Source organism: Aedes albopictus, chromosome 1 (genome assembly GCF_035046485.1).
Source record: "Aedes albopictus strain Foshan chromosome 1, AalbF5, whole genome shotgun sequence".
Classification (NCBI taxonomy): Eukaryota; Metazoa; Arthropoda; class Insecta; order Diptera; family Culicidae; genus Aedes; species Aedes albopictus.
This window is the reverse complement of record NC_085136.1, coordinates 85,399,830-85,412,662: the sequence shown is the minus strand read 5'-3', so window position 1 is coordinate 85,412,662 and position 12,833 is coordinate 85,399,830. Positions and strand designations below refer to the sequence as shown.

General features: G+C 42.2%; 1 protein-coding gene across 2 annotated transcripts; it reads left to right on the top strand.

Moving 5' to 3' along the window:
* Window positions 1-451: 451 nt before the first annotated feature.
* On the top strand, window positions 452-10,889 carry LOC109427461 (mitochondrial-processing peptidase subunit beta). Of its 2 annotated transcripts, XM_062844921.1 has the most exons (5): window positions 452-593; window positions 686-790; window positions 1,059-1,925; window positions 10,065-10,412; window positions 10,480-10,889. In XM_062844921.1, the coding sequence occupies exons 2-5, from the start codon at window positions 725-727 to the stop codon at window positions 10,618-10,620; spliced, it is 1,422 nt and encodes a 473-aa protein (XP_062700905.1). In that variant the 5' UTR covers window positions 452-593; window positions 686-724; the 3' UTR covers window positions 10,621-10,889. The 2 variants fall into 2 exon arrangements, with proteins under 2 accessions (XP_062700905.1, XP_029729550.2); XM_029873690.2 differs by lacking the exon at window positions 452-593 and having other exon boundaries at window positions 600-790.
* The last annotated feature ends 1,944 nt before the right edge of the window (window positions 10,890-12,833 follow it).

Here is a 12,833-nt window from a genome sequence, read left to right as displayed (position 1 = left end):
AATCCTTCAGAATGTGAGGTTCTTGCTTACCCAACTGCGCCATTGTCGTGTTTCGCGGAAGCCGCACTCCCACTTTCGCTTGGCTGATCGTTTCATACGGCTAGGTGCTACTTTTCTTCCACAAACTCAGAGCGTTCATACCACCATACATCTTTCCACAAAGTTCGTTATAAGACTGACTTGTTTTTCTATTTTATTCCTCTCCTTCTCTTGCCACATTTTTCTCCCAATTCAAAGATCCATGTTAGCCCCTTTCTTTAAATTAGTCTTTCGTTTCACTCACAGGGCTTCTCCAACACACTCTAAATTGATATGCATCAATTCTATTTTAATTTCAATATACACCCACTCTCATTCCCTACACTCTGTTATTTCATTTAATCAGAAAACCTCTATTTTTTATATTTTTCGTTTTCGCTTTTTTTCCGTGCTACTTGATCATCACCTCCCATGATCGAATAAACTGTCATCACTGACGGCTCGTTTCCCTCAAAATAATCGATTTTCCCTTTTTCGTTCTGTCAAAACTCTGCGGACTGTCGCTCGTTCGCAAAGCGAGAAAACGACGACGAGACAGGATCGAATCGAAAAAAGTGAGTGAGCTGCGAGTGTCTGATTCGTTTCTTCGGTGTTTGTCCGAGAACCGTTTTTTTTCTTGGCTAATTTTTCCCCGTGTGAATTGCAGATCCGGTTCAGCTAGGCTTTATACCAACGACAACCAGCCATGGCATCGCTCCTGAAGCTGTCCAGCACCCTGCGGGTGTGTGGCAACGGAACCAAACTGATCCAGGTACGGGTGCTGCTGGGTTTTGTGCAATGGGGAAGATGGAGAAAAATTTCAGTTCCATTACGTAATTTTGTGGGGCGGATTTATGGAGCTACGGATGGGATTTCCGTGAGGTTGTGATTGATTTCTGCCGGAGGGATTTGAATTTCATGTGTTAGTGATGTAATTTGGACCAGAGGTGAAGTTTTTGACGGGATTCGACGGATTATTTTGTTTTGCACAAGAGTGAGGTTATGTGTACTGAGATTGGACTTTTTATTTTCTTTTGCAGCGTCTGAAGTCTTCGAATGCCGCTGACTTCCGTGCCGCCTTGGTCAACGTTCCCCCGACGGAGGTGACCCAGCTGGACAGTGGTCTGCGAGTGGCCAGTGAGGATTCCGGATCCCAGACGGCCACCGTTGGTCTGTGGATCGATGCCGGATCGCGGTACGAGGATGCCCGCAACAACGGAGTGGCCCACTTCCTGGAACATATGGCCTTCAAGGGTACGGCCAAGCGTTCCCAAACCGATCTGGAACTGGAGGTCGAGAACATGGGTGCCCACCTGAACGCTTACACTTCTCGCGAACAGACCGTGTTCTACGCCAAGTGTCTGTCCCGGGATGTGCCGAAGGCCGTCGAAATCCTCTCCGACATCATTCAGAACTCCAAGCTGGGAGAGGCTGAAATCGAACGCGAGCGTGGCGTGATTCTGCGTGAGATGCAGGAAGTGGAGAGCAACCTGCAGGAGGTGGTCTTTGACCATCTGCATGCCACCGCCTACCAGGGAACTCCCCTGGGCAACACCATCCTGGGCCCGACCAAGAACATCCAGTCGATCGGCAAATCGGATCTGCAGGCTTACATCGATTCGCACTACAAGGCCCCGAGGATCGTGCTGGCCGCGGCCGGTGGCGTCAAGCACAACGACCTGGTCAAGCTGGCGCAGTCCAGCCTGGGCAAGGTCGGAAGCACCTTCGACGGTAAGGCGCCGCAACTGTCGGCGTGCCGTTTCACCGGATCGGAAGTGCGCGTTCGTGACGATTCGCTCCCGTTGGCCCATGTTGCCATTGCCGTGGAGGGCTGCGGATGGACCGATCAGGACAACGTTCCACTGATGGTCGCCAACACGCTGATCGGTGCTTGGGATCGCTCGCAGGTGAGTCTTTTGCCCATTGATTGATTGATTTGTCTTTATTTAAGAGACTTTCATTTTTCTGCATTATTTTTCCATTTTTCGTAAAACAGTTTCAACAAAATACGTATAAACTTTAATAACATTAACATGCATAAAAGTTACCGTATATCCTTCATGGGGTTTATTCAGGAATTCTTTATTAGGGATTTCTACAAGAATTTGCAGGAATTTGAACTAGTAATTTCTCCAAAAAATCCTAGAGGATTCTTCGTGGTCGTGCGATTAGTGGTGTCAGTCGTGTTGACGTTTTGTAAATCTCGGCAATGTGGAAACTAGTGGGAATGTGGGTTCGATTCTCGCTCTAATCGGGGAAAACTTTACGTTAACGGAAAGATTTCCACTAGGTGTGATGCGTTCTGTCTGTTGTTATTAGCAATGTTCAGTCTGTGCAGCCCATGGCTGAAGGCGGGGTAAATTCTTTTTTTTTACTTCTGAAAGATTACATAAGAAATCATAAATCCCAAAAATGGCTACTAAAGGATTTCCACAAAGAAGTCCTGGCAGATTTCCAAAAAGGAACTTCTGACGGATTCACACAAGGAAGGGGGATTTTCAGAAGGACTCCTTAAAGATTTTAAGAAGCACCTTCTGTAAAATTCCCAGAAGCAACTTTTGGAGGAATCCCAGAATAAATTCCTGGACGATTTCCTGAAGGAAGCCCTGCCCCAAATACCCAGTAGCAAATCCTGGAGAATTTCTGATATCGATTCTGGAGGGAATTCAGCAGAGAAGCTCTTGAACATATTTAGGGTAAATCGGGGTAATTTGGCCACCTTAAGCAAAAGTCGATTGAAGATGCAGAAAACAACGTTTAATTTCTCGTACATCGTATGGTCAGAATGTTTCTAATAATACTATACTAGTTGCATAAAAATATCATGGTCTAATCGTGTTTAAATGCCAAAACATGATTTTTGAAAAAAGTGTTATTTTTGGGTCGATTTTTAACCGTCGGGGTAATATGAGCACCCTATTTTCAATAAAGAATTTATAACGCCTAATGCAATACAAACTTAAAATGCTTCGCTTGATGTTGAATCATATAGTATCAACTTAAAGTGTACAGAAAACAAACTAATGTGAAAGTTATTTAAGGTATTTAAACAAGAGAAGTCTTATGAGATGTTTTTGTTCAGCCCTCGTCGGGGTAATTTGGCCAACAATTTTAAATTTTGTTTTTCTAATTTACTATTAGACTAAATTACTTCGTTCTAATGTTTCAATCGCTTCAATATCAGGCCAGTATTGGAGCTCCTAGGTAGATTTTTAAAAAATACTAGATTTTTGGTGATTTTCCAGTGATGCTCAAAGTGCCCCATTGGCCAAATTACCCCGACTACCCCTAATAGCAGAAGGAAAACAAAAATTGCAAAAATACCAAAAAGAACTCCTGCTGGTATCCTGGAAGAATTTCTTGGCGAATCTTAGAAGCACTTTAGGGGTTTTCAATCTCGCAGTCTTCGGTTTGTGATTTTCTGAAGTAATGCCAGATGGAATTCTGACTCTGGAAAATCATAAAACTTTTGATGGAATCCCATATTCCTGAGTTACTTTTCGGAGATTGTCAATAAATATTGCTGTGTGCATATATTGGTTATATTGGCTATGGTTGCTACGTTACCTTTGGTAACATGTGTAACCGCGTTTTAAGCGCATTTGGGCACCGTTTGCATCTTGAACGCACACAGCAATACTTGTGAGAGAACCCAAAAAGGAATTCTTGAAGAAATCTCAGAAGAAAATTCTTGCAGAATTCCCGTAGGTAAGAACTTCTGAAGAATTCCTTCAGAAATTTCAGAAGGTACATATGGATGAGGCTCAGAGGAAACTTGTTGATAGATTTCTAAAAAATATAGAAGGAGAATTCTAAAACTACCAGGAAAAACTCCTGGAGAAATCCCAGGGATCAGGTTTTTTTAGACATCCAAACAAACATTTCTCATGGATTCCTCAGGGATAACGCATTGGCTACGCGGTGACTACTACATGGAAAACTGGGAATCCTTAGGGAGTTTTATTTAACAGAGATAAACCTGGAATACTCAATACCCCTGGCCAAGTTCGCAGGGTTTGACGGTATTAAAGTGAAGGAGTTTCATTTTGATTATTGCAAATGTAGTGTTCTTTAGTGAAACATATCACCTTTTTAACACTTTAATGCGCCTCCAACGGTTCATCACGAACCGGCTGCTGCAGATGGAGTATGGCTGATCATATGCATCAGACATGCTCGATAAACACGGAGGAACCGCCAGGGCTCAGTAGAGTCTATTCCCAACCAATAGTTCCAAGTCGGTTGGATTTGAGAAGGTTTTGATGATCGTTACAAATCCTAATAAAAGTTTTATAGGATTGGTGACTGGTTTTGAAACCTTTTACAGCCAGCTGACTTCAAAATGTTGTTTGGGCTCTATTTCCCACGTTTCTCGGTTGATTTTGATTAGTAATTTATTACTGTCATAGTCGCTTTTTCGAATTTTTACAATGTTTGGTACTTGATTATATTTTTTTAAATAAAGCAATTAAAATCAACCGAAAAAATAATAGTGGGAAGGAGATTCGCAGCACTTCATTGTGCTGATAGATTCGAAGCTAACGTGCGAACACTTAAACGCATTGCGTTTGACGTGACAGTTTGGACTGGACAAAAAACTGACTGCTTTTTATTAACTGAACAACGTTACTTGTGTATGACTTGGTTAACATTTCTAGGCCACGCATGAGAAAATGACATGGTTTATCGAGGTAGGACCGATAGGACAGAACGAATTTGAATATTTTTCATAGTATTTGTAGGGGGATGAATACATAATAGTTGACAAGCAATTTTTGTTTTATTACAATTAACTGACCAACTTGGCGTATTTTTGTTTATCTTGTAGATGGTGTTATGACACCAACAGAAAAAATATCAGAAGTTCAGTTACATGTTTCTGTAGATTTTGGACCGATGATAATTTAAGGACACAAGAAATGAACACAGAGAAGTAGAAATCAATAAAATAATTTGACACAGAATCGACTATATTTTAACATACGGGTTCGACTGATTCGATGAATCTATCTAGAAGTATCTAGGAGACAATTGACTGACAATTGATTGGAAAAAAGCTTGCAGTTGGGGCTAGACTACAATAATGGCCGATAGGAAACAATTCGCTAGACAGCATTATTATTCATTTTTTAATATTTACCCGTAGGCTTTTCGCCGGTTGACAGTAGAGTATTTAGCTGTGTACGAAGATACGGATTAGTTGGTGTACAGATGATAGGGTTCTCACGGGCAGTGCTTCAAGCGAGGCTTACATAACAACTGACATTAAAGAAACCTATTTTCCTTGACTTTCTACGCAATGGACAGCTGACCGAACACACGTGTTTTTGTTAATCTCCTAGGCATTATTAAGACATGACGTATGTGCATGACGGAACAACTAGCAGGATACAGTTCTAGACGTCTCTTTTCAATAACGACATTCAGCATATTTCCAATAAAACTACACTTCAATAAAGCAAAGACTAAAGCTGCTATGATAGAACAGATCAGAATGACTTAATTCACTATTACCTTGGAGATCTACTTCGAATAACTAAAAATTGACAAGAACCTAACTAATTACATGGACCATACTACAAAAAACCAATATACAAAAAGAAAAAAGGGGAAACTTTTATTAAAACTATTTTTGTTCAACGCAGGCCAAAACCGTGTCGACTTGGGCCACGATATGCCTACGTACTTCTGTGTGTCGAAACAAAAACAGAGGCTCATAGAAGCAAACGTAGGGAAAGGGTGCGGTGTTAGAACATAAGCACAGTGTGCTACCGCCGTATTCACTATGAAAAAAAAAAAAAAAATCGGATGATCTCTTGGTACGTTTTGGTGAAGGACAACTAGGACTAGCATCTAGAACAATAAAAACAACCGAAACTGTTTTGCCTGCTAATTTATTAACCAAAGAGAAAATCGATGCAGAGAAATCGATCATTGCAGTTACGCCTGTATGATACTAAACGCGAGAACTGTTTGCAGATCAGAAGGAATTTGTCGGCCTATCTTGATGCATGGGAAATCCCTTGCCTGAATCGCCCAAGAAACCATTTTTCTTCGATCGCAGTACGCAGTTCAGAAGAAATGGCAATTCAAATGGCACTCACTGTAGAAAGTTTCTGCCAGGAATCGGTCAATAAATTTCATGAGCGATTCCTTTTAAATACGAAACTGGGCTTAAATCAGCAAAATTAAAGCGAGTACCTAGACTGAGCAATAAACTACTGCGATGGGCAATCGAACTCCGGCCAACTGCAGGCTTTTGGCTGCAGAACCATTGCGTGGGGATCATGATGAAAGAAGATTTACGTGTCTCTGAGTTGCACCGAATCGGATTTTTGCCATTGATAAAGTGCTGGACCAAAAGATTACTGATTACTCGACGGAATTGTTAAAGCCCTGACTCTGACAGTGTTCGAGGATAATCAGAGCTGTTCAAGCTAGTGGAATGTTATGTGGAAAACAGATTATCAATCTGCGATATTGTCCATCGCAATACGGAATCAGAGCTGCGCTGAGCGATTGGATAGCGTTCTGATCAGTTCGAGGTGACTACACGGATAGTCTCGAACTATCCGAGGAGACTGGAATATATTCGGATAATCGAGTATGTTTCGTCAGATGATAGTTTCCGAACTGTACTAATATTTAAAACCAACTTTTACCTGTTTAGTTTTCATAATTAATTTTTTCGTATTAGCTGTAAATGCGAGGGTATTCAGCATGACCTTGATGAGGGTGACAGGTTCGATTCCCGGTCACTCCAGGAACAATTTGTTTTGGAAATTTTCTTGGCTTACATGGGCAAATAATATCTACGTACCTAACACACGATATGCACATGCAAAATGGACATTAGCAGAGGAAGCTCTCCATGAAGCTCTCAGCTAACAGCTGCGGAAGTGCTCATAGAACATTCGTAGAAGCTGAAAAGCAAACTTTGTCCCAGTGGAGACGTTATGCCTATAAAATAAAGAAGGGTGTGATTCGGGGAAATGGGCCATTCGGGGAAAAGTACCATTCGGGGAAACGGCATTCGGGGAATCGGCGTTCGGGGAAACGACATTCGGGGAACCGACATTCGGGGAAAAGTAGCACAACCCAAAAAACGATAACAAAATAATGTACTGTAATATCTAATTGAGAACAGAATGAGTTCTCATTGATAACAAATTGATATCACATTTTGTTTTCTACATTTTACGACTTGATATCGTACGCAGTTCTCAGGGAGTTATCAAATCTATAGGGGAATAACTTAAAATTAATAACAAATTAAGTATTCATTTTGATATTTTATTAGGCATTAATTTACATCAATAAGTAAAAAATTAAATGAGATTTTATTTTAAATTCAGAAGAATCTCGTGATTGGAAACATGTTTTGTTTGATACGATATCATCAGAATATGGCCCCCCTATTTATGGCGTAGTATTATCGGTTGTGACATTAACATTTCATCAACAGTCATTTCTAACTTGGAGCCTACACGAAGAAAAGTTGTATGGAAATCGGATATGATATCCTCATAGATATGCAGCATAACTATACCACGATTCATTTAAAAGATTAATGATGGACATTCATTGAAGTGACAAAGAAAAGTGAATTTGGAGTCAAAGAACAACTGCACGTAATATTTTTGTATAATTATATTTCAGCTTTTCCTTCTGATGTTATGCACTGCAGTAAAATAAATGTGGGAGATGTTCACGACATCTCAGAGCCACGAGCATCGGGACTCAAATTGAATAACATCGAGCAACGAATAGAGTCGCATTCGTCTACTCAGCTCTTCCCCACGTTAACCGGGGATAAACATTTAAAATAAGGCATCCGATTGGAAAAATATTTTACTACATTAATTCTATCGGGTTTGGCATAATGGTCAAAATGGTATAATCTGGCATAATAGTCGTTTGGTAAAATGCCCTTTTGGCATAACAATAAGTGAAATGACATTCATCATTTTCATGTATGATAAATATCTGTGTTATTTTCAAAACTGTATCAACATCACGGAATTCAACATTTTAGTACGGAGCTACATACAATGAATCCTTTTTCACGCGAGAAAACTTTATAAAGGTAAAATATGTGACCTTCAACAGTAGAATAACCGAGAATTACTTCGGTTGGCCATATCCAACATCATTTGCTTTAGTTTAGAATTATGATCATTCGACATATATGCCAATCGACAATAATGCCAAACGACTGTTATGCCAAACAAATATTATGCCAAATGACTATGTCAAATGGCCTAAATTGTGAGAAAATTTTGAGTACTGTGGAACGTTATTTCCTTACGAAAGTGCGAATGGTGCAGTTTTAAAATATAGAACAGGAGAAATAATCACCCGGTATTTCAAATTTCAAAATATTTGGCATTAAGTTTATATTGAAATAACTGCTATAGGGGAACTATTGTATTCTGGGCAGTTTCGTTCTCTTCGTCATGGAAGGCTTTTTGAAACCTGTTGAATTCAACGTTGGTCTCAAATCTTTCCCAACTAAGCGGAGCTATACGGCCAAGTTTCAGGCAATTTGGCCGATGAAAAACCCCTCATAACGAAGAGAACAACCCTACAGATAATAACCAGTCAAACTAAAAAGAACTTTTTGTAATTACGTTGCGAAAAGTCTCACTTTTCCATCAGAGAAAATGCCGTGAAAAGGCCTACTTTTCCACACTTGAACAACAGTGTCGAAAAGTACTACTTTTCGGCACTCTTAATTGTGCCGAAAAGTAGTACTTTTCGGCACTGTTATTTGTTTGGCCAATTTGATTATTCTTTTACACTCTTTTGCACTACAAACTAAGTGTATTTGCCGGAAGTGTATTTCTTTTATGTTCAGGCACGTCCTGCAGCTCATTTCCAGTATTATTTCTTGTCGAATTTGAAGGCTAAAAGTGCCAGACCGAACTGGGCAGGAGCTTGAAAATTTGTGACAGTCATCTCGGTCTGTCCTGATCTACCGGCCTACTGAAACGCAACTCGTTGCAAAATGATGATTTTTTCAGCACTCGTTGTATTTATTCAACTCGGCAAGCCTCGTTGGATAAATGTACAACTCGTGCTGAAAAAATCATCATTTTGCAACTTGTTGCATAAGTAACTATATCAAAGTTCAAGCCTATTTAAATCAATACCATGACCATTACCCAGAATCAGCAAATTATAAATTTTGTGTCAACATGTAAGTACAATACAGTAGACGTTCGGTAACTGCAACATGTTTACGTTTCACTTATTTCGAATTCGTTTTTGAACCTGGGTTGGAACTGGATTGGCGGAAAATGTGTAAACAAACAAACGTCAAACAAACTTTAGTACAAGCAAAACCGAAGTCGGGTTGGGGTTGAAACTGTGATCTCATCCAGTTCCAACCCAGGTTGGAAATGAATCAAAAACGAATTCAACATTAGCGAATGAAATTCAATAACTGCAACAACTGACAGACGTCAAAGAACTGTCAATTGCTGCATAATGCAGCCAAAGTGCATTAGAAAAACATCGCACTGCAGCAAAACTGCATACGAAAAACATCGCATCGCTGTTGACATTTCGTTTTGAAGGATAGCGGTGCGATAACTGCAAAATTGTTGCACTTAGCGGACTTGCAGTTAAAAAGCATTGCAGTTAAACCGTTTGCACCGAGCGAACGTCTACTGTACTCAGGTAGATTTAACAAATATTTTGAGAAAACATATATTTAATGTTAATAAAGCATATTAAACCTATTTTGGATTTTTGAAATCAAATCTTGTTATCATTGAGTTCTTGAAATGATAACAAAATGATATCTCAATTTGATATTAAATAAAAACAATTCGGAACGAAAACTTGTTTTGATTTCATTTTGTTATCAATAACAAAATGAATTATCAATTTGTTATAGGTTTGTTCTCATTCTCTGCTCGGGTGGTGTTTCCCTTTACGTGTTGAACTGGATCGAAAAAAATACGTTGAACTATAAATCAACATGAAACCTTAGAGTGTGTATAATCTGCTAAACCAATTTATTTTTCATTTCGCTTCCGTAGGGAGGTGGCACCAACAACGCCTCCAAGCTGGCCGCCGCTGCCGCCGAGGACAACCTGTGCCACAGCTTCCAGTCGTTCAACACCTGCTACAAGGACACCGGCCTGTGGGGCATCTACTTCGTGTGCGATCCGCTGAAGTGCGAAGACATGGTCTTCAACCTGCAGAACGAGTGGATGCGCCTGTGCACCATGGTCACCGACAGCGAGGTCGACCGCGCCAAGAACCTGCTGAAGACCAACATGCTGCTGCAGCTCGATGGAACCACCCCGATCTGCGAGGACATCGGTCGCCAGATGCTGTGCTACAACCGCCGTATCCCACTGCACGAGCTGGAGAAGAGGATTGACGTAAGTTTCTGAAGTTGTATTGGTCAAAATCTGTTTAATCTTCATAACCCGGTTTTCCCATCCGCAGAACGTCAACGCCCAGAATGTCCGTGACGTCGCCATGAAGTACATCTTCGACCGTTGCCCGGCGATAGCGGCCGTTGGACCGATCGAGAATCTGCCCGACTACATGCGTATCCGTGCTTCGATGTACTGGCTCCGAGTTTAAGGCGGATGCGCCACGCTGGGAAGGCGATCAGTAACAGTAATCATCCCTATAAGATATCCCTAACGATGCGTTTGATGTTGGAAACAATAGAAGCGAAATTGGAAAAAATGGTGCAAATCCTTACCGTAAGCCACCTGCCGTGAGAAACTACCGAGGATAGTAAATCGATAAAACAAAGGAAAGTATTTCCAAAGGAAGCGAAAACATGAATTCAATAGTGTTGGAACATTTTACTGTAATCCACAATTAAAAAAAATCGGTAAAACACAGATAGTTCGGGCTCGCTTCTATGGATAGAGGATTTGAGAAATGCCATAGGAGCTTCCGGAAGGCTGCAAAGATTCGGTTATCATAGATATTATCATTAGTCATGTCATCTGAGCATGGCAACCATCCACAACCAGGAGGTTCAATACCACATACTCTCGTTTTCAAGGTAAGTTCAAACAAATTAATCAAGTGGTAGTGGTGAGGCTAACCCTTTCGCAAGACCATCGACTTTGCGTCCACTAAGTCGAACATAAGCAAGAATCTTAAAATGGCCGTGTTGTGACTTCGTTAGTCGATGGACGGTGCCAAGCAAGATCACGTGACACTCATGAAGACTGCGGCAAGGGCAGAACCGGTGAAAGCAAAAGTTACGACGTCTACCCAGACGGAGACCTTCACTTTCGCAGGTATCCCAAAAGGTGTGGCGGATGCGACTGCTTTTGAAGGCAGCCGTCAGGTGAGGATCTGTCTGGCGGGGCTCGCAAGGCTAGGCGGATATTAACGGACGGCAATGCCGGTAACTCGGATCCCAGCCAGGTGTCCCGGAAGCTGGGAAGGGTGTGCCCAAAAAGGCTGGCCCGTCCCGGATGGAAGGGAACAGGGGGTTGCGACCGTTGTTATGCCCTCAGCAATTACAGAGTAGGGCGAACCAAGGGGATGACCCCCTTGGACGGAAGTCGAGCGGAAGAGGAAGAAAAAAAATCGCAAGTCGAGGAGATCAGGGACGCCGCACCAAGAAGGCGTACAAGAGCAAGTGCCAAGCGCGTGAAAGGCGACGCGCTCGTCATCAAGACCGAACAGTCTAAGTACCCGGACATCTTGAGGACGTTGGGATGCGACGCCAAGCTCGTGGATCTGGGCGACGTGCGCAGCATTAGACGTACTCATTCGGGTAAAATGATCCTACAACACATGGTTGGAAATAGTGAGTACCTGTTCAACGTCCATCGTTTGGAGCGGCCATGCATGGTCATCACAGTAGCAAAGTCAAAACAACAGCTGGTGAGTGCATATGCTGAAGAGATGAGAATGTTCGCAAAAGTGGATGACAAGCAACTGCGGTGCGTCGTCCCTGAATCTGTTCTCTGTCAGGAAAATCGGCGAACGAGGTATGCGCACCACATTCACACGCGACGAAGCAAGCATCGCGAAAGAAGATGGTTCACGAGTCTGCACAGCTATGAGGAGGACCAAGCTGTATGATCTGAATGTTGAGTTGATTCCATCAAGCGAGTCGGCTCTAGCTGCTGATTCTGGAGCCCGGCGGGTTCAGTGGCATCGGTGATACAGCCATATAGGCAATTCCGGCCTGGCAAAACTGGTTCGTTGCAACATGGCGGAAGGCTTGGACGTCGGGAAGAATCTGGAAGCAAACGAAATTTCTGAATACTGCATGAAAGCGAAACAGGTGTGATTGCCATTTTCTGACACACCACGAGCCAGATCCAGCCGTCCGATGGAGTTGGTACACACCGACGTTTGTGGGCCATTCAAGCCAGCCGCTTGAGATGGCGGGTAAATGTTCGTGAGCTTCATTGACGATTTCACCCACTTCACGGCGGTGTACGTGATAAAGGCGAAGAGTGACGTTCTGGAGATGTTCAAGAGATACTCGGTGATGGCAGAAGCACATTTCGAGCGCAGTATCGCACGGATACGCTGTGACAACGGTAAGGCGTTCACTCACATCCCGAAGGAGAAGAGAAGCAAGCCGGACGATAAAAGCAAGGTGTGTTATTTCGTCGGTAATGCTGTGAACGGCTACAAAAAAGCGGAAAGTTGTCGTTTCTCGAGACGTCTTGGTGGAAAAATCGAAGCCCACGTTAGCTCCCGTCTACACGGAGGACCATCTTGTTTCGGATATGGAACAGGAACCAGCCGAAAATGAAGTTAAAGAAGAAGCAAGGGCGTCCGAAGAAGAAATTGAAGTTTTCCAATCGCTG

What these genes read in the sequence shown, in the direction of transcription:
- LOC109427461 (XM_062844921.1), top strand. Translation starts at nt 725, where the DNA reads ATGGCATCGCTCCTGAAGCTGTCCAGCACCCTGCGGGTGTGTGGCAAC. An exon ending in GTGCTTGGGATCGCTCGCAG is followed by an intron (nt 1,926 to 10,064) that starts GTGAGTCTTTTG and finishes TCGCTTCCGTAG; the next exon opens with GGAGGTGGCACCAACAACGC. An exon ending in AGCTGGAGAAGAGGATTGAC is followed by an intron (nt 10,413 to 10,479) that starts GTAAGTTTCTGA and finishes TCCCATCCGCAG; the next exon opens with AACGTCAACGCCCAGAATGT.